The 26,233-nt window shown below is 40.6% G+C and overlaps 1 protein-coding gene across 3 annotated transcripts in view; it reads left to right on the top strand.

Moving 5' to 3' along the window:
* The window catches only part of CUNH10orf90 (chromosome unknown C10orf90 homolog), a 101,036-nt gene that overhangs the window by 45,955 nt on the left and 28,848 nt on the right, over positions 1-26,233 (top strand). For 2 of the 3 annotated variants that reach the window (XM_087766153.1, XM_087766151.1), the window contains exons 4-9: positions 6,938-7,240; positions 9,292-9,485; positions 10,545-10,743; positions 21,354-21,417; positions 22,649-22,748; positions 23,297-24,267. In XM_087766153.1, the coding sequence (XP_087622279.1) occupies positions 6,938-7,240; positions 9,292-9,485; positions 10,545-10,743; positions 21,354-21,417; positions 22,649-22,748; positions 23,297-23,335 (899 nt within the window). In that variant the 3' untranslated portion in view covers positions 23,336-24,267. Of the gene's footprint in view, positions 1-6,937; positions 7,241-9,291; positions 9,486-10,544; positions 10,744-21,353; positions 21,418-22,648; positions 22,749-23,296; positions 24,268-26,233 lie in introns of those variants that run through there. The other variant, XR_015706537.1, reaches the window with a different exon arrangement.

Raw genomic sequence — 26,233 nt, 5'->3', positions numbered from 1 at the left:
TATCAGAAAGAGCTGAACAACTAGGTGTCTTTGACATAATGAGAATACCAAGTGGTCGATATGTTTCTTACCCTGCAAATCACCATTTAAATGTTCTGAATCATCCTGAATATTTTTATTTAAGTCACACTGCATCAGATTACTCCTTGAGTCACCACAATAGTGCCTGATAGCTTCCAGCATGACATCCGTGAAATACAAACATGGATGTCTAACTTTGAGGTTTTGTTTATGTGGACGTTACAGAGAACGTCTCAAAAGTACGGCAGCAAATTTCAGTATTTTTAATAACCATTTCCATGGTTCTTAACAATATGACAGAGATCCTCTCAGTCTAGGACCAGTTGCCTGAGAGTGCTGGGTTTGTTGAAGACATGGCTTTGGTATAGCATGGCCAAAAAGGCATGACAAGAAAAACAATGATGATTCCAGGCATGAGTCTAAAATCTAAGACTGATTATCTTCAATGAGAAAATAATTACCAGGTGCTTCACCAACCTCCAAATCATGAAAAGTTTAATGAAAAGGAAATATTTTTCCTTTTATCCTGTCCCAGCACATAGGAAGCAAAAGGGAAAATATTAGCAAAATATACAAACGCTATTCTCGACCAGCTGGGTATTGGGAACTCACTGGTGCAAGCAGTCGAATCAAATCATGTGGGTGGATTATTTCCTGACCACTGAAATATTCTACAGCAATAATACACTCTCATGATTCAGAGTGTAAGATGATCTCCTGCAGGTGCCAGGCAGGAACGTTTCCTTTTTCCTGGTGCAGCCATTGCAAATTACACCCTTGTTCCACCAAGCCTCTCCGCGAGCAGTCAGAATCGGTGCGTTACATCCAGTCCTGAGCAGCACGTTGCTGCCCATTAGCTCCCTGAAATAAGTGGCGTTCCCTTATTTAACACCAAGAGAGACAATTGATTAATTATTTGCAAAGTGTTTTGAGAAAATAAATTGGCAGTCACCACAGAGAGAGTTATTGTTAGGTGCCGTGATTAGCTGCATTATGGGATTGTTTGCTCTAAAGCCAAGTGTTGGACTACACTCTAATTTTGCCAGAAGCCTTCTGTAAACAAGCTGTTTCTTGACATCAAGAGGCTCTTCCTACTCTGGACTGATTATAGGTTTGAAGCCTAATAGCTCTTAGGTACACTAGATAAGCTTTCTCTTTTAAATGATTACAACTTCCTACAGTCAAATGTTAGCTTTTGCAAAAAGAAAGCATCTTCCTTCTGAGAAATGTATGCACAGCTGTCAACGTCATTTAAAAAAAAAAAAAAAAAAAGCTAGCTAGGAAAAAACCCAACCTTTTTTGTTAGAGATAATTTTTTAATCTAGACTTTTAGCTTCAGGTGTTATTGATATAGCTGAGACAATTAAGCCTTATCCTCACCAGCCAGGGCTGTTTGAAGAAGCATTAGTACAGGTACAATGACATGTTTGTCATGGCTGATTCTCTTGGTTCAAGCTTGCAAAGCTGCCTCAACTTTGGGTCTTGACAGTTCAGGGAATGGAGCTGAGGATGTGGCCCAGCCCTGTTTCTCAGGATCCAGCCCCAAGTTTTTATTGAAAGGTAAATCCAAGACCTCGTTAAGCATTACATTTTGATGAGGGAACATGGGCAGAGCTACATTACTGTCAGAATTTTTTTGCAATTCGGGTAGTTTCTATGGATGCTAGTGCTGAACAGCATCTGACACCGCCTCTTGCCAAACGAGTTATTTGACAAACACCAAAAGGCAGTTAGGGACACAGGTCTCACTGATGGTCAGCAGAAATTTTAGTAAAAACACCTGCATTTTGTAGCACTCCTTGCTGACTGCAGCTTGTTGACTGATTAGAAGTGATGTCTTTTCCTCAGCAGTGATCTGAACAATAAATTATCCATCCTATCTTCTATCCCTTGACAAACACTGAAATAACTAATAATATTGTCATTGCTCTCAGTGTTTCCATTTTTCTGTGTTACCAGGCTGTTGAGATGATGCGGTCTGTTTACTTATATCTAAGATCGTACGGCTTAGCAGGGGTAATACTTGATTCATGATAGGAATTGAGTCATCAGTCTTTGTTATCAGGAGGCTGGAGTCTTGGATTACGGATCACTGCTTGCCTGCTTGAGGCACGTGTGGGCTCTGTACAACCTACGCCTACATATGCCTGGCTCTAAATCTTGAAGAATGTAGAAGTTTCTTGCATTTAAGGAACGTTAATTGCTGCTCCTCTCTGCTTGGGGTATTGACAACATCAGTTCCCACCATGGAGGTCTGGGAGAGCTCAGCATCCCAGGGCATGGCGCTTTTATTAAATTAAAAAAAAAAAAAAAACAACAAAAAAAAAAACCCAGCAGGTGGTCCATAATGTAAAGCCTACCTACAGTGGTGATGTCTGATCTCATTAATGACACATAGTGAATCAACGCTGTGTGTCTCCTTCCCCGGCCGCCTCTTGTCGAGCTTGCTTGGTGGTCGTGGAGGATTTGTAGTGCAGTGTCTGTTAAAATGAACTTTGGCCAATTTCAAAGAAACACTTTGTCATGAATTGTCAAAAATCCACACTGGAACGCTAGGAAGAGTGTTATACAGAAGTATGAAAAGCTGCATTACCCCGCTGTAAAATGAAAAGGGGAAAAAAGTAGTAACAATGGGAAAGGGAATGTTTGCCTGAATTGTCCGTGTCTCGGGGAAAGGCAAGTTTAACCTGCTGTAATGCAGGGTCACTTCCTGTTAGCAAAACCCCCTGAAGGGAGAGGGAGAAAAATGTAAAAAGATACTTTACAGTAAAACAATATACTCATTTTACTCAGAGATCAAGGATTCTTTAAAAAAGGAGCTTTTGAAAACCTACCCCTGGTTTTACAGAATATTTTTAACTCTTCCATTATCATATGGTTTTCACTAAGTCATTATTTAAAAATCGAACAGTTGTCTTTTTCTTGCTTGCGTAGGACAAAAATTACTTTTCTCCGAATGTAATTATGATTTTGTTCCTTTTTCTCCTATAAGCAGCTGAATTTTTACAACTGGGATCTATATTTGCTGAATTTTATTAACGGAGTCATTCTGCTTTCTGTTTCTTTGAGTTTTGTTCTCCTGTATCTCCCAAAGCATTACACTTGCATGTCTTTGTTCATTAGTTTTAAAGTCTTTCTTCAGCTGGGATAATAGAAAAAACATATATTGCTAGTCATCCAGTTGCAATTCTAGCTATTCTCAGAGGGGCTTATATATTTCAAGTTTGGTGCGTGGGGATTTAGATATACAATTCCAGATAGTCTTAATGAGAGTAACAGTCCTAATTCCCCACACAGTATATTAAAAACGGATCCAGAATGTACAGAGTGGAACTCTCTGATCTTACCTTTAAGTACCTTTTTCTTTTTTTCTACGTATCATTTGCATCTGTATTCGTTAGTGAAAGTAATTGACAGCTGCTTTGAGGATGAGGGAGTTGATCTTTGGAGACCATGTCTGGTTTGCTTTGCTGTGTTTTCCTGGGGATTGACTGCGCCTGGGTGTACTTTTTGAATTGAAAGGTTAATTCAAGAGGGAGTCAAAGGAAAGAATTTACCAAATTGGCTCCGTTATTATTCTGATTGCCTTCGATGTTAGACAAGAACAAGGCGCACCTTTTCTTATTGCCTTAATTAACAACAAAAAAATCCCCACCATATGTGGATGTGAATTAGATGTGAATCTAATAAGGATTAAGATTTAGTTATAATATTGGTACAAGATCTAAGGAAGACACTTTTCATGCAGAAGGATGCAGTGGTTTTATACCTGAATTTCCTAAAGAATCTTGCTTTTTTTAGACATTTTTTTTAGACTTGTTTTCTTAGACATCCTTTTGTTGTCATAAAATGCTAAGAAGCAGCCATCATCTTTTATTTTAATTTTAGACCCCATTCCTAGTTTTGTTCATGCTTTTCTTTGCTTTCTCTCCAACCCACATCTTCGTGGGAATCTCCAGACCTTATGGGCAGAATGCCACTGGTGGCATTTCTTTTAGCAGGGAAGGGGCGCCGTGCAGAAGGGAAGGCTGTCTCCAGTGGGAATACTCCAGGCAACTCTTATTTTGTTCAGATCCATATTCTAAGATGTTAGAGAGGAGAGATGTGACTTACAGACAACTGCCTCACTCGCTCTGGTCTCCGCTGTTTTATTTTGCTACCCTGCAGCCCATTTTCACCACCCTGATGATTCGTGCTTCAGTTTCAGATACCAATGCCCAGCCATAGCAAATGGCCTCTCCTGGGGACACAGCAGTGGTTTGAGTAGTCTGACAATGTCAGTGAAGAAGCTGTTTGGCTTCACAACACACACATTTGTTGCACAGACCCTTTCTTGATATGAGGGCAAATTATCTCCTACTGTGATGCTGCCTTGGATGGGCAGAAACTCTTTTCTCCTTTCCACTTTTCTTCTCCTCTCTGCTTTCTGTTGGCCAGTAAACCATTTTAATTTAAAAGATGATTTAAAGAGATAATCTGTTTTCCATTCAAGTTCTTTCTGTGGCTTAGCTGCCCTCTTCCCCCCCCCCCCCCCCCATCCTTCTAGTATCTTGGCTGCCTTTGTGAAAAGACTTCCTTCTCTGCCTTTCTGCAGTTACTTAATGCTACCTGCTGCTTTCTTCATCTTCTCCTACTGCGCTGCCTGTTTCTATGTCTTCCCACAAACATTCTTTGATGCCCATGACCCCATTAATTTGTCCCAATGTTTTTTCCCTCTATATGTCATAAAACATTTGTAGAAACACAGTGTGTAACTGCAGGTACGGGATAAGTCAGGGAATGGAGGAACAGATCACTGTATATGCATGAGCGCGAACTGAGTACCTGCACAGAATTGAGGCTGTCCAGTTTGTTGAGAGTATTTGCATCAAACCATTTTCATCTGAGAAGAGAGCTACGTTTTGACAAAAGATAAGGCAAATATTTGCAATGTATGAAAAGCAAGGAGAAAAATAAGTTATACCAGAAAGAAGAGGGAGAGCTTGGATGCTAGCCTAGAATTTGGGAGCTCTGTGTGCGCTTCCTTGCTTTGACCAGATTTTCTGCATGGCTGTGAAATTGCTTAGGACAGTGTTTATCTCAATGAATTTAGTTAGAAAAAAGTTAATTTTTTCTGTCTATGCTGATCTTCAGGGATCCCTCACTAGAGGTTTCCCTGAGAAGTTGACTCCTTCTGCCTGGATGGGCAGTTGAGTTTATAGAAAGAAACATGTTAAAAGCCGCCTGATCTGCATGGTTTGGAAAAACCACTAGATGCTGTAACTTAATGTCCCTGATTTCCACAGAAATACAGGGTGACCAAAAAGAAGCATGAGCCATTTAGATCACTAAAATGTGTAGGAGACCATTGTTTTGTGGCAAAGAATATTTCTCATCTGTTACGAGTGGATTAAGGATTGGGAAAGTCAATTGAAAACTTCCCACACCGCACTGCAGGATCTAATCTCACTAATGACTATGAGATAAGGAAGTGTCTAACATGACATGGCATTTCATCCTTCCTTGTGAATTGGATCAAAGAAGAAAACCACTGCTAATCTTCCCTCTGTCCTCAACCAAGACATTGGAAAGAAGCGTTTGGAGAGGGGCAGCTGCTGAGAATGAGTCAGCAGAGAAAAGAATTATGTGGCTGCTTTTAAAAAAGGATTTGTAATGAAGCACCAGTAGTTTCTTAAATGTGTTGTCCACAACAGAGAACGAGACAATCCATGCTGGGTTTGTTTGGTTTTATGGTTAGGTCTGAAACCAGTTGGTTTTTTTTTTCCCTTGTACCTCCCAAATCTCTCAGTTGCCTTCTTTCACCAATTTTTTAATAGCTGTTGGTCATTTCCATCTACATAAATCTTTAGGTCTCGAGTCAGCGTGTGACTAGGACTGCCAATAGACAATTTATGCTGCACGTTATTAAAAAAGAAGAGCAGAGTCATGCTGTGTGCATGGCGGTGTGGGTGCCTGCTTACCAGGGACCACTACGGAGGGTTTATAGAGGCAGAAAATAGTTCCCATCTGCACCTTCTTTCCTCCCCGCTTGTTGATCCTTATGCCCTTTCCATGTTGTCCCTAATTCTTTGGATTTCATTTCCTAATTTTTTTTCTATTGTATTTCTTTTCTCTCCAAAACTCTGCCTAAAATGCACCTTGGAAAATGGACACTTCTGTGTGCTTATATGCCCACACTCTCAATTTTCTAGGGTTTTGCTGGAAGTAGCGGTGGCCAGCTTGAATCATCTTTCAAGGTTTGTACAGTACGGAGCTTACCCAACTAACTCTATTGCTTTTGACATAGCAGGGTCCTGCAGTTGTAGCTGCTGTGCAACATCCTTCTCATCAAAACAATTTCAGGGGAAAGCGTATCTTCTACAAATTGGACCTTTTTGCTGCTGGTTCCTGCCGTGCCTTTGCACAGAGGTAGAACAGGGCACTAAAAATTTTGGAGATGGGCGCCGCTTCTGAGGCGGCCGCTCCACTACAGAGAGGTTAAAACCCCGATTCTGAAACCACTTGGACCTTGGTTTTCATCACAGCCACCACTGGATCTGTAACTATAATTTTGATCGGGTTTAACCAATCTAAAGCGTTCCTCTCAAGTGAATAAGAGTCAAGAGAAAGACACATAGCATACCTTTTTGTCAGAGGTATCTTGGCTCCTTCCACACTGCCCATCAGAATGTATCTAAATTATTTAGAAGGCCAATTTATTTTTGTGAAGAATATCCTCTGTGGTTATTTCTATCGGTACCCTTTTGTTGCAGTACAGCTACATGGCAGTCGGGATAAAATTTGTATCAGTTACAACTTTTAAAATATACAACTGAAAGCAGTTTTGCAGGAAATAAAAATTATGAGGACTAGAGGGCTGAGAAGAAAAATATTCCCATGTTATAGAATTTGGGGTTGTTTTTTCTGTTTTTCACAGGAACACAAATGCTCTCGGGAAGCACGAAGCAGCAGTGCACCACGGGCAGGAGCAGCACAATGGCCTCTGGCTATCTTCCAGATACAGCGTTCAGAAAGGCAGTCGCTTCTGCTAGTGATGGCTCGTCGAAAAAGAGAGATCCCTCCAAAGACACCTCCAAATCCAAAGAGATCCAAGCACGAGATCTCCTGAAACCAAAAATGTCGCTCTCCGATAGTATGTGCAATAGAAAAGCTTCATCAAGAATCTCATCAAGAATCCTCTCAGAAGAAAATGTTCACAGGCAAAACCAGCTCCTAAAAAGTAAGGTACAAATCCTACTGTGGTTGTTAGGAATATGGTTTCAATAATAAGATGAGATCAGTCTCAAAGAAAAAAGTGAAATAATGGAAAGTCAGTCCATTTTTGTCCAGCTTTAACTGTTGAGTATGAGTCATCTGGTGAGAGATCAATCAACGAATCTGACTGTATACATTGCTATGGTTAACAGAAAACAAGATTAAAATGAGAAAGATAGGCTTACTTTATAAGTAAATTCAAGAAAATTTTGAAAAAACATTAAAATTGCAGAGTCAAGCAGTTGCAGTCCAACCAAGAAACACGAGAATTGAGGTTATTTTTACAACCTTGTTTTGATACCTTTCTTTCACTTCTGCAATTTTTTTTTTTTTTTTTGACTCAACCTGAACTACGTGGTGCAAAGGTATAGCATGAAATACTTCATTTGGAGAGATTATCATGAAGAAAAAAAAAAAAGAAAAAAGTTTTAACAATTGATTATCATCAAGGTTTCAGGATGTAAACCATAATTTCTTCTAGTTCAGCACCTGTTTGGATGTGTTAATTCCAACACTTATTCAAATAGCTAAAATGGAGATGACCCAAGTAGCTGTATTTGTGCACAAGGTATTTTTGCAGAAGACAGCTGAGATATACTATAGATTAATTTGGCTTCAGTATCAATAGGTTTGTGAGAAATTCACTCCAAGAATACCTTAAAAATGTTATAATGGTCATATAGCCTTTCTTCTTACAGCGTTTTTTATTGCAGATTTTTTTTGTAGGCAGGTAGGCAAAAATTTTTCATTATTGACTATAAAGCTACTGAATATAACACCGATTTAGAGGAGAGATATTCTGCTTTCAGTGCCTGAAGTTAAATCATGCCATTTCACTAAGTGGAAGTGACTTAGTTTTACAAAAGTGAAGCATCCACTGAGATCCATCAAAGATAAATTTAATCGACACCTCTGTAAACCTGGCTTATCAAGGAGTTTAATTTCATGTTCACAGGTTTCAAGTTTTATTTCCAAAAAGTTAACAAGAACAGTATTAGGGAGGAAATACGGTTCAGGCTTTTATAAGGCAAATGTACCCAACACAGATCATTTTAATATTTTTTTTAAGTACAATATAATATGTACAATATGTCATAAAGAGAAAAATATTTTAAGTTTATTGTAACCAAAAATTGAAATAAAACAGTAATGGGCTTTATTCCCAGATATTTAGTTCTAGAAATCAAATTATTTGGCAAGGAATAGGTACTCCAGTGTGTCTTTTCAAAATAGTTCATATGGAGCTCTTCCGAAGTTCCTTTGTTATTTTGGATTAATTCTGTCCACTAAATGAGAATCTTGTCAACTCTGATTTTTGAGCACATAGCCTCTTTTGGTCCTAATTTGTGCAGGGAGCATCAGTCATAGAGCATTAAAGCATAATTATAAGTGTAGAAAATAATCTTTTTTTCTCAATGGAAGTCTCTGTGAATTGACAGTTTTCATAATAATATGCTATAATGCATATTAACCTTTTTAAAATTTTTTTTTCATGGAGTCTTTTCACTGGCTAATGAATATATTGAAATGATAGAAAGCAAACCGTATTATTAGCAAAGAAAAAAACAAGCATAGCGTTTATGAAAGTCTCAGTATGGTGAAAGAGAAATGATATGTGATTAAAGTCCATAACAATTTGCTATTTCCTACAATACACGCAACAAATTGAAATGGACTCACACTGCAAGTCGCAGCATGATATCCTTTGCTTTCCGTGATGCAACTGTGTTACAGAAGTGTCTTGCTTTTGGGAAGCGAATACCAGCAAATGGAGCTAAGCATCTGAGCGGTTTAATTATGCTTCGATGCGATGTCTGGCTTAATGTGAAAGATACTCTGGGTGTCACAGGGCAGTGAATAGCACCTATGATTAGATTTGATCTATTCTGCTTAATGAGGCCTATTAATAATACCTTGGCATTCTTATTTCAGAAATTGCCCTCTATGTCTAATGAGGTGGAGAACCCAATAAAAAATTAACCATGCACTCTTAACGAACTTTTAAATCTCTTGAAGGTGATTATGAATTCCATGGTTCAAGTGACAAAATAAAGGAGCGTAAGGAGGAGGATGAGCGGGAGCGAGCCAGCAGGGTAACACTATCCTCGCCTCGCTCGACAGATGTTACTCGTGAGAAAAACGACGCGCTCACCCGGCCAGAAAACGGCTCCCAGCCTGAGGAAACTCCACCAGCCCCACAGACGCTGCGGGTAAAATATCGATTTGTTGTTGTTGTTAATACATGGATTGGTATTTATTTATTTATTTATTTATTTATTTATTTATTTATTTGTTTGTTTGTTTGTTTGTTTGTTTTTCTTCTTTAATTTCTGTCTGTTTTTTTCTTTTTTTTTCTTTTTTTTCTTTTTTTCTTTTTTTTTCTTTTTTTCTTTTTTTTCTTTTTCTTTTTTTTTTTTTTTTTCATGAATGGTGGTTGCTTCCTGGGAAGCGGACGAGGGCAGAAGTTCACATTTCCTTGATTTTTCTCGTTTCCAGTGAAGTTTTGGCATCTTGCATCAGCTGCCAAGACTTGCTTGGCTGGCTGATTGTAAAAGCTCCCCATTTTAAGCCCCACCTGTCATTCCTGTAAAGGAACATGGTAAAAGTTTGGGGATTTGCAAATTTCCCAAGGACACTTTTGAAATTGTACCTTGAAACTGCCAATTTCCCAAATGTGCATGACATCCAGTACCACGAGCGGCAGCCATAGGTACGGACATGGCCCCAGGTTGATGCCAAGCCCCAGCAGCAGACCTGCTTTCCTGCCTTCTCCTCTGGTGTGTGTTGCAGACCTATCTCTGCTCCTGTCTTTTCTCCTAAGACATTCCTAAACGTTGAAGCAGCCTTTGACTGGAAAGCGTTTTCTTTCTGGATCATCCATGAAGAGATCTAAATAAACAGGAAAGTTTGTGAACTGTCAGTGACAAGCTGCTTCGGTGATGGGGTGAGAGGCAAAACATCAAGAACTTGAATTTGGATAACTTCTAAAAATATGCAATTCAAAACCTTTTGGATATGTTTTCTGAAAGCTGGGTTGTTTTTCAGAAATTCTCCTTTGTCTGATCTGGAAATTTCATACCAAGACAGCTTTCTAACAGTAAAAGGAAGTAAAGACAGCTAGGAAGGCAGTTTGCTAACTTTCGTATAGCCAAGCAATCATTTTCATTGATAATCTCTTACTGAACCCAGTTAGATGCATATCGCATTTTTTTCTTCTTTTCAATTCTTCTAGAACAAAGCGGTTTCTCTGTTGTTTTTTTTTTTTTTAGGAAGCACTAGAAATCCATAATCCTCAGTTCATCTCTCGTTCACAAGAAAGGCTGAAGAGACTTGAACATATGGTCCAGCTGAGGAAAGCCCAGCAGAGCGATGCTCCTGCAAGCAACCAAGGAGCGCTCGTTCGCAAGCTTTCCTCAACATCCATTTCAAGCAAAAAAAAGCAATACACCATTCCTCACCCGCTTAGCGGTAAGTTGAATCATGACCAGCAACAGGTCTGTAGCTGTCTTTGAAATCTTGCCACATGTATAGTATTTCCGTATTAACTTTGCAAAAAAACATGAGACCCTCTGCTCCTGTTTCACCCCACCAGCGCTCCAGCATCTGTGCTAATGCTCAAAGCAGAAAGTCTCCGAAGCACAGAGATGGGTTAGTGGGGATGAGGTGTTTTCCATGGTCTGTGGCAGTGGATGGAGACTTCCTTGGGGACTTTTTGTCATTGTCACGTGCAGTTGTGTTCTTCAGCATGATGCAAGTTGCCGCTAGTTGTAGAGGTGATAGCAATAAATGGCATTTCATGCCTCCCTCAGCTCACAGAAAAAACAGTTTGGGGAGATAAGTGACAGGTAGGGGGACAGGTGGGATTTGAGAGTAGGAGTCCTAATCCAGTCTTCTCAGCAGCTTCAGGTGTGGACTTGCCACTTGACTCATGAAGCCCTCAACAGTGAGCTAGCTGTGAAAGAACACTTGTCTGCCCAGCAGCTGCATGCAAGGCTGCTAAATCAACGTATCTCCACTCTGTGATTTCCTAATTCAAGTTGATTAGGTTGTTTTATTACCCTAGTGGTAAACAGACTCAATATCCAGCGAGTAAAACGGTCTCTCTGAGAAGCTCCCTCGCTGCTCCCTCCCAATAGCACCTCTGTAAATATGATCTAGGTGCAAGATGTTAAACAAATTCCTTCTGGTTTTCTGTTTTCTTTTTAATTGCCATCTGGCTGTTACTTAAGTTAGTTGACTACAGAAAAAGATCTATTTGATTGATTGGCATTCCTCTTTACATTTTGGTTTTAAATCTGTGGCTATTTGAAGCCACATTATTCTACTGAAAAGTAAATCAATTGAAAACATTAAACAACTAGATGGGTCACCTGGAGGAAGCAGGAAAGAAAATCTTTGATGTCCTCAATACTGGGAAACACATATATGGTTTTTTGCTGCCTGGGGAATGAGACTGGGTGCAGGAAAGCTGGGCGCAGTCCCCATCTTGGGGCTCTTGGCATGCTTTGCATTGGAGACTACCAAGTTCTATCGCTACATCTGTGCCGTTTGTTGTGGTATGACAGAGTTTACCTGACATCAGATACCTAATGGGGTTTTACAGTAAGAGCTAAATATGAAGAAAAAAAAAAAAGCACAAAACATGAATTATATTTTAAACAGTCAATAAAATTCATTCACCACTTCGATTATCCAAGTTAATTTACTTGGGTTCAGATCTCAGGGCTGTGCTGCTCTGCGGTGTTGGGGGCTCTGCACCAGCAGCAGCAAGCCCTCCCAGCAGGCAGTGGCACAGGCCAGGAGTTTGTCTTATAGCTTAGAAGAAGTGGCAAATATCTCCCTTTTTGTTTGGTCATCTCAAAAGTCTCCCAAACCACCCTGCAAATACTTTACAAAACAAAAAAAATGAAAGGTTAAACCTATTTTTCCTTATATGATAATTAAAGATTAATCTTTATGCTTGTTTAATGAGTAATAAAAGCATAATATTGAAATAAATTAATTATTCAAGTAAATTACTATTTCCCTCTTTTAGTGGTTGGTCATTAAAGATAAATTTGTCTAGAGAGTCTTTAGTTTCTGTAACTCATCTACCTTCATGTAGCCACATGTAATTTTCTGTTTGTGAGATCATAATATTTTTATAATGACAAAAGTGTCACCCGTCTTATTTAAACATAACTGTAATTAATATTGGAAATCCTAAATTCCTGATAAAGCACAACCATGTAGGCTGCAGTTTAGAGGGCTGGGTAGGAGTGTACTGAGCATATTGAATTTGCTCTGAGCCCTGACAATTGGTATTTTAGGACTTCTCCTGGTGGATGCTACTGTGCAGAAGGAGTGGTATCATTAATGAGCCCCAGAGTGGGGGAATCTTCACTTCCTACAGATGCTCCCAAACTTTCCTAGTTGTAACCCCTCTTGCAGAAGAGACAAGGGCTTTCCCCTCGTGCTCGCCAAGGGCACTGGCTGCCTGTATCCTTCTGATTGCTCTGCTGATGAGACTGGGGTCACAGCCTTCTCCTTCCCTTCTGCCAGCCCCCGAAGCTGGGAGGAAGAGAAGTTATCATTTGTTATTATCCTTATTCTGTATTCTCTGGAAAAGCCACTTTAGCATGTAAAATGTGCTTTTAAAGCAAGGAAGAACTTTGTTTCATGTTTTAGAAAACAAAAGTAAAATGAAATGGAAATGCAGCTGTAGCCCAGGAGGGGATGCAAGTACAGTTTCATTTACTGAGATGGGAAGCGGACATCAAAATCCCAGTGATCTGAGGATGCCATTTCACATTTTAAGCTCATGAAAAGGAGGCTGTTAGCACAAGCAGCAGTGTCACCACCTGCCCTGTCGCAGTGCGTGGCCCATCCATGACCCCATATTTCAGTTGGATCTAGCAGGAGCTGCTTTTTACTGGTTTTTTGTTTTTGTTTTGTTTTGTTTTGTTTTTAAATTAGGAGTCCCTCTTTGAGTTTTTATCAGATCAAACAACCGATCCAGCTCATCAAACAGTGTTGTGATCAGATGAGCTGGTGTTAGGGTGGCCAGAAGGAGGGGGGGAGATAGTGAGGGAGGAGAGCAGCACCCCTCCCTTGGCACCAGCCTCTCATTTTTATGAGTGTAATGAGACCATACCCTTCCCAAAGAGAGCTCCCAGGCTGCTTGTGTACCACACCCATGCACAGATGACACCAAAAGCTGCCTGCCAGCCAAAGCTGGCTGAGCAAAGGAAACATGGCAGTGGTAGAGAGCCTAGGATTCATGCAGGACGCAAATTGGCCAGAAAAGGAAAAATATCCTCAGATGCTTCCATAGGTCCAAACCCAGAAAGTCCTGAATGCCACCTCCATCTCTGGCTATACCTTGTTGTGAGTTGGTCGTGGTCCAGGAGCAGCTGACTGATGCCAAAGCCAGGGACAGGGGCTGGTGGCTGAGGCTCCGTGTTGTGTTATCACAGCCATTGCTCTTCAGGGTCCGGCCCAGCTGCCCGGGGTGCACTGGGCAGCAGCAGAGGGCACAGACCTGCTTTGCCACATCCCCATAGCCACTGGTATTTTATTTGGTACTAGTATGCATGGTTCTCTTGTTCTCCCTGATAGTCTTAAAAAATCTCTGCAAATGCAGCCCACCTGCAGGTTTCTTGGTGTCGGGAAGCCGGCTGCTCTTTCACAGCAACACACATTGAAACAACATTTGAAATTAAGAACCCAAGAGAGTAAAATGATGACCTGGAAACTTGCTTAAGTGTACAGCATCGTATTGATGGCACTTCTAGGCTTCAGGGCGTGATCTTGTGGTTGCTTTTTTCAGTCTGATAGTTTCCTCCTTTTGCATTTTTTCTCTTTCCTGATGTCTTTGGGATTTGTGGAGGTAGAGGTCTTTATGGCTCTGAGGTTCATAGGGCTCATTGCCAGCACACCCTCATACATTTTCCAATGGTCTTTTTGGTAAGAGCAGGTTGGCTGATGAGTTTAATTTCCACTAACCCCGACACAGTGACCCCAGGGATGGATTATAAGCGCATTCGTGGCTAGGCAGGGGTAGAGTGTCTCTGTGCAACCCCGAGATGCTTGCAGAGCAGGTTGCTGCAGCATACTTGCCACAAGCACTGGCAATAACATTAGTTATCTGATTAGTTTTCCACCACCAGAGGACATTCCCTGGGTCAGTTCCCCGTGTGCACATCCGTGCCCGCACGGGAAGGTGGCACAGGAGGGGGAGAGGTGGGACTGTCCCCTTGGGTGGCAGCCTGCTTTTATGCAGGCATAAATGGGGCTTAAACTGCAGCCCGAGACCTTTCCCTCTGCACTTGACAGGTTTGCTGCAATTGTGTCTCTCTGAAACAAGCTTTTTACATGCATTTCACTCTGGACTTGAAGCTTTTATTCCAATAAAATAATTTTCACCCAGAAAAAAAGAGAAATGACCTTCAGAGATTTTTCTCCACCTGAGATTCTATCAGACTAAAGTCTCTTTATCGATAATATGAAATTATTAGCTAGCACGGTTTTCCAGTGTTTTGGCAGTGTTGTTACAACTTTAGTTTCTTGTAGGAAAAAGAAATAATTGGCATGTAACATCATTTCCATATAAATATCAACATCTGTGCACTTTCCATTTACCTTCTTATCCTCAAAAAACCCAAGTTGTTTACCTTTTTTTCATTGTAATTCATGAGCAGGATTTTACAAAATGCTGAAAGTAATCTTAGAAAAATGAAAATGTTTATCCTGCAGAAGATTTTATCGTCACAAGAGCACTTTGAAGGCAGAGAACCTGCAACTCTCACGCTAGCCTTTGTGCTGTGTAATGTGTACTGCTAAATTTCGAGAGTGCTAATTAGTCCAAGATAGACTACTCTGCTGTTGACTATGTCGAACAAATTAGAGATCCCACTGTGACGAACTGAATAGAAACAATGTTCAAATAACTGGATTTAAATCTCGAAGACCGTAATGTAATTACTTCAGTGACAGGACTACCAGCTGTTTATAGGCCTTTAAATCTGCATAATGAACAGCCTTGTGATCTTCATGTACACAAGCACTTTCAGAGGTTTAAAAAAATTTCTCAGGCACATATGGTTTTTTCATACCTTCCATTTTCCTTTCCTTTGAGAGGGCGGTGGTTCATTGGAAATGGCAATATAAGTTGAACGTTACCATTCAACCCCTACCGCGGTGCCTGCTGTGTTTCTCTGGATTTGTGTCCAAATCCTGTATCTTTAGTAATATTTTGGAAACAAGTTTATACCTCCTCAGTCATGCTTCTAAACCTTTCCAAAAAGCTTTATTGTAACTGCAAAAGCCTGGAGGGCGAGGATTGCTGTTTGTTTGTTTGTGTTTTCAAGGGGTTGGTTTCTTGAGAAGCTCTACACCAGGGAGGTTTTTATTTGGATTGTAGAGAGCGGAGAATACAGCAATCAGAGAATTTGCAATAAGTGTGCAGCCGGCAAATCCTGCAGCCACTAACGTGCATCCTCGTGGTCTTCAGATGCCATTGGTGGCTGATGAGATGTTTGCAGCCACCAGCCCATCTCTGCTTGTGTGTGACTTTAGTCATGCCATTTCTCGGGTTCCTTTTCCCCGTTGACATTCATAGCTAGCTGTAGTGCCACTGATCCTGTTGGCACTGAGTCGCTTGGTTAAGGCTGACAGTTCTGAAGAAAGATTAAGCTGCAGTCCAGTAATTGAATTAGGAAGTGGAATGACCTATTTTTATGATATTATTATTCATCACGTTGATTAGAGCAGTGCCTATGAGTCAGCTAAACACAGCAGCACATTGCAGGTCGCTGGCAGTGGGTGACGTGGTCCCTTGGGAGCCTGATGCTTGGACTTGCTGTGACGACAGGGGAGGAGGTGATGCAGCAAATGGGGTGACCAGCGTGTCCCCTCCATGCCCTAATCCTTGCGAAGGAGGGAGATAGCCAGCCTCTGTGGAGGGAAGGTGGGAACAAATTGGAAAATCTTCAAATATGAAGAGTTTTCTGTGTGGATGACAACGTTGAAACAATGTGCCTTACAATGGGTGACTCATGAAATTCAGTGAGTTTGCTGGGGGATGATAATTTCATTGGAGTCTTGAAGCAGCCAAACAGAAAGCTGAATTTTTGATGATGGACTTTTTAATCCAGGAGTAAAGGGTCTGAGTTCACCCATGATTAGAAATTGAAACTAAAGAAGTCGGGATTAAGAAGCTAGTGCAAATTTTACAAAAGATTAAATTAATCTTTTGATGAATTTACCACGATCTTGCATACCTTCTTCATTAATTGCTATTTTTTTAGAAGAAATTTTATGCATTTCAAGACTACATGCTCTAATCAAACAAGAAGGATTTAGGAAGGCCAGGTGAGATGCCAATTAATTTTTTTTTCTGGATGAAATTCATGAATGTTCAAGTATCATTTGGACAGAGGCAACTGAAATCTCCTGCATCATGCCCCAAATTAATTTAGTGTGAAAATGTTTTCATAAACCTGTAAACTTTACAGCTTTTTTAGAGATACTAGTGATGTTTCCCGTTGTTAAGACTGAAATACTAAGGAGGATCAGAAGTCCACAAGCCACAGTGTAGGACAGACCTGGACAGCTGGAAAGCCCATGAACCACCTTCCTGTGGGTCCTCTTGGGTGAAGGACCACTTTTGAGCTTCAGCATTTCTCTGAGATGAGCAGAAAGTCCAGGCAGTCTCACCACCAAACTGTTAACTAATGGGTTATTACGTTTTTTTATAAATAATACCAAAACCTCATCTGTTGAATGCTGAAGTAATTCATTGCATGAAGTCATCGACATACAATGTGCAAAAGTTTGGGCAGCACCCCTGGGTGTAGGCACTAATTTATATTCTCTGGACGAATTCCCAGTCAAGTGCTATGGGCATGCTAAGCTGAATGCCACCTTGGCATTTATCTTAGATTCAAGGCTAATTTATTTTTGAGGGGACTGTTGATTTAAAAAAGCAGTGTTTAAAAAAATCTTTTATATCTTAGGACTTCTCTAGGTAAATGGACTTTTGGTGAATTATTTTTTCAGTTCAGTAAAAAAGCAGTTTAATTAGAGAACCACCACTACCAGTGCTTTGCTTTTCAGGGACTGGCGACACATCCTCACACTTTAGCTCCTAACAAACTTTGAGAATTTGCATTCATGTTAGGACAAAATGTATGTATATTCTCACCGGCAGAGTTTAGGTTTTGATAAATTTTGCCACTCTCTCTTCTTTTTTAAGTGTTTCAGTGATTTAGTGGTAAATAGGAAGTCAGGGGATGGTTCCAACACAATCATTTTATCTGTTCTCTGTCTAAACATTTACTAACTTCCCGAGCAGGAAAGTTACTCATCCTGTCTGAGGTGCAGTTTAGCATTAGTTAAAATACACTACAGTGATGAGCTGCTTACCTTCATTTACAACTTGCTGAAGTGTCTCCTTTCTCCCACTATGGAGATGTGAGGCCACTGTTGCACACAATATTGGTTTAAATATCAGATGCTCAGTAGTTTCGCAAGGTTTGAATAAAACACCAATGAAGTGTTTTATGCCTATCTGTCTTTACTTTTTCTAACTGCAGTGCATCACTGGAAATGCTGAGTGTCTGCTCTGAAATCCCTTCTTTTCTATCCTTCAGAATAGTTTTCTCTGAAAGTAATACAAGGCTATGAAATTTGATAAGGAATTCTGATAAAAAGCAATTTAGAAGACTATGAACCTGGGGAATTGTCCACTTTATGCCCCACTTTGATCTTCGGTTGGTAGGAAAGAATGTTAATTCAGGTCTTCATGATGCGTTTGGCAGGTTATTATAGCTCCGAATGTGTGCTGCTCTTCCACTTTGAAATATGCTTTCTTCTCAGTATTTAATATTAACAAATATTTAAATGCATGTATGATTTTTTTTATTTTCTCATTTCTACCAATTTTTATTTATTTTTAACGTAATTTTTGAATTCTAATCCTAAAATCCATCAAGGATTAGCCTTATTTCTGCTTGATGCTTGCATGTGATTTTTTTTCTTATAGTGACCTGAGAGTGAGCCAAGAGATACTACATGAATGTTTACCCCTAAGTGTTAACCTTTTCACTCTAAGCTGCTTCACAAAGAGTATTTTTATAACCAAGATTTATTTTTTTCTTGGAGGATTATCCCCAGAGCTTTTTTTTCAATCCTTCCCTTCAAAGCCACCGGCACAGCCACATACATAGTTCCAGGTAGAATTGCGGGCAGTGATGCGTCTGATGCCCTTCAAGACCCTTTCTGTGCCATCAGGAGAGGATTATTCTAGAGAAACAGCCGTATGCTCCAGCACGGCACGGCTCTCGGCCTCTGCGGTGCTTCCCACCGACTCAAGCACAGAGGCCAGCCTGTCTTAGCATCTCATAGCAAAAATACAGATCAGCTTGTCACGCTGTTTACAAGATAGGTTGCAGGCCTGCAGATCCCTGGCTGGGTTTCTCATCCCTTGCATGTTCTGGTGGCTACGCACAGAGGTCTGGAAATGTTAATGTGTCATTAACAGCTTTTATTTAGGAAAAAAAGGAGGAGATCCCTAAAACAATTAGTTTTGTTCCAGAAATCCTACATCTGAGAATTCCTGGAATAAAAGTTCATAAATTTGAGTGGATGTCGCTCACGGTGCAAAGGAAACCATATAAAACTTGGGCTCAGTGCTTGCCAGTCGTGTTGTCTGATCGTATCACATCTTGCGGGAGGTCCGCCTTGACTTACTGTGTGAGGGCTTGGTGCAGGTAGTGAAGGTTTCTGCTGGGATGTTATTTCCAGTGCCCTCAGATGCTCTTCTATGCCCAAGGACTGGGGAACACGCAAGGAACTGGTTGTGACCTCGGGGATCTCGTACTGAGGACCCATATTACCCCACAGCCAAAAAAGATGTGTGAATTTGCTGTGCAGCATGAAGTGCCTCCTATTTCTGTTTTAGCGCTGCAGAGAACCCATAGTGACAGCTTTATGTGATTTCAGACTGATCCTGTGCCGTTCTCCGGGTTAGAGGACATGCCTTGTGGGAAGGGATGCATCCTGCAGTCCTGAGCTGTCAGAATGAGGTGTGCAACCTCGAGCAGCAAGGGACTGTGCTGAGGCTGCTCTAAGTGTGCTGGGATCCACACTGGTCCCAGAAAAATCAATAACCCTGGACCCTAATCCTTTGCCAGGACCTTTTGGGTCACAGGCAATCTGCTCCCTCAAGTTTCAGGGTTATTTGAACAGCAGTAGAATCCAAGTGTTTATGCCTTTTAAGTTAATGAACATTTAAATGAACATAAAAACACTAATAAATAAAAGGCAAATTATATTTTCCTAGCAAATTGAGCATGTTGCTTGTGTGTACTGAAGATTTAATAAGCACGATTAAGTGTAGACAACTGCTGAGTGAAGAAAAGTTAGTCCTCAGGCAGAGGAGGCTTCGCAGCCTTCCCTCCTTTCTCAGTTTGTGTTTTGAAAACTGTACCAGTTCAGAATAGGAACTGCTGCAAAGATCCCTTTTATTTTTACATCAAGATACAACAGGGATCTTAAAGGGCATGTAACGTTTTCCTGAGAAACACGGTAATCTGAGTATGACTTTGCCTCTAGGTGCAGCCCCGTAAGCTGCTGGGGGCTGTTGGGTTGCTAAGACATCTCCCATCAATATCCCTGACACATCTGGTGTCTTAAACAGTGGGGAAGCAAACCTGGCGGGGAAGGGGTCTTTTTTTGGGCAGTGGCTGCTGGGTCTGCTCAGGGCCAGCATCTGCACTGGACAGTTCTGGAACAAATTATTCTCTGTATTTACTTCTCTGCCTCGATTACTGTATTTTGTCTCTTCAGTGAGATGGCAGAAAGAGGCTAACGTGATGCCTGCTGTGATATATATTATGTCTTCTAAACTTCCTTGGAAAATGGAAGTACTAAAAAATTTTCACATATGTTTATCTTATACATGTGTTCTGCAACGATACTGGCAAATACCTTTGATGTTCAGATTACTGTGACTACACAGGGCATTGTACCCCTGTCCTCAGTGCCCCAGGGAAACCGCCTGGACAGGGATAGGCAAGGCTCTGGTTGCCCTTGTGTTCAGAGACCAGAACGTAAAACCTTTTCTGTCGTACACCTGAACTGAGAAGCTCAAGTTACAAAAATCCAGGTCGCCTGGGTGCATCAGGACAGCAGCTTGTGCATCGCAGGGATGTTCCTTCCCCTCCTCTGGATGTGTCCTGCCGTACAGAGCGGGGACCCTGCCCCGTCTCCCCACTTTTTCTTTCGTCATCTTGGTGTAAATCTAAATAACGTAGCTGAGCAGGCAGCAGTCCTCTCCTTCATCCTCTGCCTGATAAACGTGGTTAGACACAGTCTCCTTCCACAAGAATCAGTTCTGATTACGTATTTACTGGCTTCCCACCTTGTACGAACACCACCCCTTCCCATTCAGAAACCATTTTTGCAAGGAAGGTGTTAAAATCACCTATTCCTGACACTCACTGACTGCTAAGATCGGTAATTATTTTCCCGTATCCAGGGAAATGCTGATTGGAATTATCGCAGATATCTTTATATTTGATCAGGAAAGAGTAATATAATTTTCCTCCTCCTAATGCTCAGCATAATTATTCATAGCCCTGCAAAAGAGGTGTAAATTGAATCAGAAATGCTTGTACCAGGCCAGGTTCCCAACACACATCAGCTGAGGATGCGGCCAGCCTGCATGAGCACATGGGAAAACAGATGACTTGATACAGCAGAAATCATCACTGGTTCTTGATCTGAATAAAGGGCGTACACAGCTGCATGTGACAATGACAAAAGTCATAGGCATTTCAAATAAATGAAGTCTGCGATGAAGGTGGTTGCTACGGGTCTCATCCATCCTTCCCTTTCTGTAGGGCAGCTTCGGGAACCAATTCTGCTCCAGGTGAAGTTGTTAAATGCCTTTCCATTTACCTGTGGAGATTTGCATCTGGCCTTAAGCCATCAAAAATTTAATCAGAAATATCATATCATGACTACATGGAACATGACATTTAAAATTTCAGTAAACGCAGATTCCTCCAATATTAACTTTCTCTTCCCTCTGCTAGATAACCTCTTCAAACCAAAGGAAAGATTCATTCCAGAGAAGGAGATGCATATGAGATCTAAAAGGTACAAATCGCTTTGGGTTAGAGTTCACTGTGAATCACTGCCATCTCACACCTAAAGGAGCATATTTCCACGTCATCTTCACATGCTGGAGGGCTGTCCTGTCACACTGCTTGCCATGCTTTTGTGCAATGCTCATGTTTTTCTTCCCCTGTATCAGTTTGATACATTTGGGTCAGCCCTGCCTTTTCAGCGTACTTTTTCTAGCAGTTTCAGATGGCATGGGGTACCCATGGTGTGAAAACTAAGTCCCTGAGAGGTACCTCATGCTGGACCTTCAAAAATGTAAGCAATACAGTCACTTTGGGGGTTTTTTTCATCCTGATTATGGCATGTAGTGTGGGAATTACAGCAAGCTGTTAGAAATGTGGTGTCTGGCCTTTAACTGCATTGCACTTCACGCCATCGTTTACAGCAAGGAAAGCCGCAAATGGCTACCATGCAGAATTCACCCCCTTTTTAAGAGTGCTTGAGATGTGTCCCATTTCTCCAAAATACAATCTCCTGGCTGAGTGCAAGCCAAAACAGGCTGCTTCGAGAACTCAGGATTGCAAAATAGTAGGAGGAAAAATCAGAACTAACAGGCATTGTAGGCATGCAAAGAACAGGACTGCTGCGAAGGAAGGTCCGACTTTCTTTTCAAGCCCCTGGGAACTTTATCATTGATTTCAATGGAAAAAGACCAGACCAGAAGTCACCTTTTTGAGGGCAACTCATGTTATTTTTAAAGTGGACAAATTACGTTCTCCTTGGTAAAAAGAGCTCCTAATGACAGTGAAAATATGTTAACAGTCTACAGTCTAATCATGGGTTTCTTATACTCTAGAAAAATACTTGAAAATAATTGCTTGGTATTAATTTTTGTGACATAAATATAAAAAAAGTGTACAGGCCAGATTCTGGTTTGAATTATGTTGCTATAAATTGAAACCAGCTCCACTGAGCTCATTAGAAGCTACTCCAGAATTACACTGCTGCATTAAGATAGCCTGATCCCCTCTCTTTCTTTACTTTTTAGTCCAAAGTTAGAAGGGTTTTTCAACAAGTCAGACTTTATATAAAAACATTATTGTTGTTAATTTATAATTCCCATTCCTTAAATCTAATTCAAGTACTTAGAGATGCCCATTAATGACAAGTATTGCATTGAAGGCAAACACTTCCTATAGGAAAAGCAAATTATTTGTGAGTCCCAAGGATGACGTGTGAAGTTAACTTTCTAAATTCATTCCAGGATTTATGACAATTTACCTGAAGTAAAAAAGAAACAAGAAGAAAAACAGAAACGGATCATCATCCAGAGTAACAGACTGCGTGTTGAGATCTTTAAAAAGGTAAGGATTTACTGTGACTGCCAAATACAGTTTTGTAACCCTTCTCTACCTGTGAAAGGAGTCCGTAGAGGCAGCACCTGCCTGGAGAGCCTGCGCTAACCATGTGCAAACCCTGAGAGCAAAGGGTGTTTTTTAAATCTTGTCTTTGTGTTTAGGTGCTTCTTTACACTTGAATTAACAGCTGAACCATGTGTTGGAATAAGCACTCAAGATTATTATTTTTTTTTTTTAATGAGTAATTAGTTGTGGTAGAAAGCTGCATTAGCACAGTTAATCCAGGTGCAGATCTGAGGCATTCCCAGGTAATCCTGCTCCATGTTTTTCCTTGTTTAAGTGGCTATTCCTCCATGTAGTTACACCCTTCCTGTCCAAGATGGAAAAGCTTTCAGTGCCTTTTATTTTTTCTGAACAATGTAGCCAGCATATTTGAAGTCTGAGAATGCTAGTACCATCTCACCTACAGTATCACTGAAGTTTTCTACAGTTATAGGCACCTCATGTATTTTAACAGTATCTTAAGGCTGTTTTGCATTTTTTTTTTTTCCTAGCAATTACTGGACCAGCTCCTTCAAAGAAACACAGAATGACAAAGGATTCCCTTGCCCATCATCCTAATTGGATCTTGAATGCCTTTGACTGCTAGATAAGCCATAAAATTTACTGTTATCTCAATTACCTGGAGGTATTTTTCTTATCTTTGGCTCTTATATAGAGAAAGATCATTTCTATTTCAATTGAAATTTTAAGGCAACTTTCAAGTAATCAAAAACAGTCTAAAAGGGAACACAGCTATTTCAGAGCATCACCTTTTGGTCAGTTTACCCAGAGGAAATAATTTTAAGAATTTTTAATGCAAATACTGAATTACAGTGGTATTATTTATCTTAATCTTTTTAAAAGTATACGTCTCTGTAGCAATTGAACTGGGTTGAGAAGACCTGGAAAACTTATTTCTCCAAAGTATTCTATTAATTGATTTCCTGTGAGTTAAATCCTTGAAGTAAAGAAAAATGAATATCATTATTTGTTATGTTTAGAAACTAGCTGAAATAGCATTACCACATAATCATAGCAGCAGCAGTTTCACATTAATTCTTAACATACCAAAAGGGACCAATATTTTAGTTCTCTGAAGAACTCTATTCCTGTTTATATAGTGAATCTACATAGCAAGCATACCTGTTAAAGAGCAATATTTAAAAATTTGATTATAACACTGTTTTTTGTGTTTTTCACTGTTAATATATATTTTACTCCACTTCTGTGAGCATTAAGTATTTATAGAAATGGCATATTAAGAAGTGGTGCCAAGAAGTATGTTTGCATCAAAACTGCAGAACTAAAACCATCTGTAATGTTTCCTCCAAAAATATTTAAATCTTTATTTGTACATTTTGGAAGTAAACCCAACCAGCTTACAAACCAATGGAGTTTATTTATGGAATAAAATATAAATATAATATTGATCCAACTGCTATGTTTTTATTTGGTACTGTTAAATATAACACAATTATTGAAACTGCTTGAGAAGTCGTGCCTTTGTATGCCACAAATCCTATGGTAAAAAATATCGCCCATAAAAATCATTGCAAGTGTTAACCTCTGTTGCATGAACACTCAATTGAGTGTGTTTGAATGAGGCTGGAATTTGGCCTTTGATATCTATGCTTTATTTTTCTAATCTAGCCTGAGATGTAAGGTCAGGTTTTTTGGAAGAGGGAAGTTTGTGAGCTGGGCTTTGGCCCCTGGGATAGCCTCCAGCTGTGTGACCTGTGCTGGACACAAGGAACCTGCTTAGATCTTGTGCTCTGACTGTCTCTGTTAGATTACATTGCCTCTTTGTGTTTCAGCTTCCCAGTTTGTAAAGTATGATTAATGATGTTAATTTTCCCTCACAGAGAAGATAGAGATTTATTGAACAAATATATTGCATTCCAGATAGGTATTTTTAAAAACTCATCAATTAGTTCAATACATTTCAAGAGAGCACGTAAGGTAAGGTAATGCTGGCTGTGAGGAAGAAACTATCAGGGTTCTTCCCCCAGAAAAGTCTTTTTAACCAAGCAGGTAATGCTGTGCTGGGAACTGAAGTCAGGGCTGGACCACACATAGCTCCAAGTAGAACTTGTAAAAGGGACTGCAAGAAGGAGCATCCTCCAAGGTTCGCAGCTCAGCTGTGTGGTAGATCTGCTCTCCTGTGGGTTCATTGATCCCTCTCGCTGCTCTCCAGGAAAAACATGTGGCCTCCCTCAAACAAGAGGGCCTTTCTCTCTCTGGTGGACTTCTGGGTCTCCACCACAGAGTGATAAATTATAGCCATAAACACACCCACACACGTGGTATCCTAGACTGAATCTGAAGGATTCTCTTTCAAGCTTGCTTCCAGTTATAGCTCACTACAACAACTAGAGACATTTCCTATAGAAGTCAGTGCCAAAATCCCCTTTGATTTCAGTAGGAACCTAACATTTTTCCCCCTTGGTTCCTTAGTCTCTAGTTTCTTGACTTCAGAGAAATGCAGCTTTGGTTCATCAAGTTTTTACCCTTCAGGAGAATTATTTCCTGCACACGTCCATAGAGAAATACTATGCACGTTTAAGCCTGCTTTACTGTATACATTTAAGTTTGCTTGTAGGCTTACCCTAGAGCCACAGCAAGACATTTTGGTATGGAGACAAGCCATTTGGTATTTGATATCCATGAAGATCTGGATGGATTGCAGAGGAGCACACAGCACGATACGCACAGCCTGGGTCAGGGATGTCCCCTGGTGTGGGACTGACACGCAGTGCCACCAGGAGAAGAGAGCCCCAAAACTTTTCCCACTTCTCTGGCAAGGGCAGAAGAGCCAGAGCCTTCCTTGTTGGGAGGGAAAGAGTATTTTACATTGAAATCAGACATTTGTCCTGCAGGATGCCCAGAAGCTAAAGGGAGATGGCTTAATCTAACTGACATAATATATCCCTCCTCCATGCCCGTGTAACTTTATATGCACATGTAAACACATGTAAATATATATGCATGTTTGACATGCTTCTTGCTGTCTGGCTGGGAATATCAAACAGAGGACCGATCTTCCTTAGAAATCACGGCACCCAGGTCCTCGTGAGGAAATGAACCACGTGAGCAACTGGGATGAACGACACAGGGTCGGTGTGACATGGCTCAGCCTGGTTTCTGCCCCTTGGCACCCCTGTTGGCATGCTGACCAGGGCAGGACACTTCTCAACTGACTTGGTTTCCTCTCATTTCTGCTGACCATCCTTGGAGACAGGGTACCACACCGGTCTGCTGCATCCTCACCTCCCCTGGCTCATGAGTAACTCCACCTTCTCACAGACTTAATGCTGGCACACTGCTCACAAAATCATTTGGCTTTGTAGAAGGGTTATTTCCAAATGTTTTTATTTTCTCTAAATGTAATTTTCAAAATCTGCAGGACAAATATGTGGCAATTTGAGGTGGAAATTCTCTTGTATAAATAA

This window comes from Nipponia nippon, unplaced genomic scaffold, assembly GCF_047370975.1.
Source record: "Nipponia nippon isolate SJK-2023a ecotype South Korea unplaced genomic scaffold, ASM4737097v1 scaffold_3, whole genome shotgun sequence".
In the NCBI taxonomy this organism is placed as follows: domain Eukaryota; kingdom Metazoa; phylum Chordata; class Aves; order Pelecaniformes; family Threskiornithidae; genus Nipponia; species Nipponia nippon.
The sequence above is the reverse complement of the archived record's forward strand: the minus strand, read 5'-3'. Positions and strand labels throughout refer to the sequence as shown.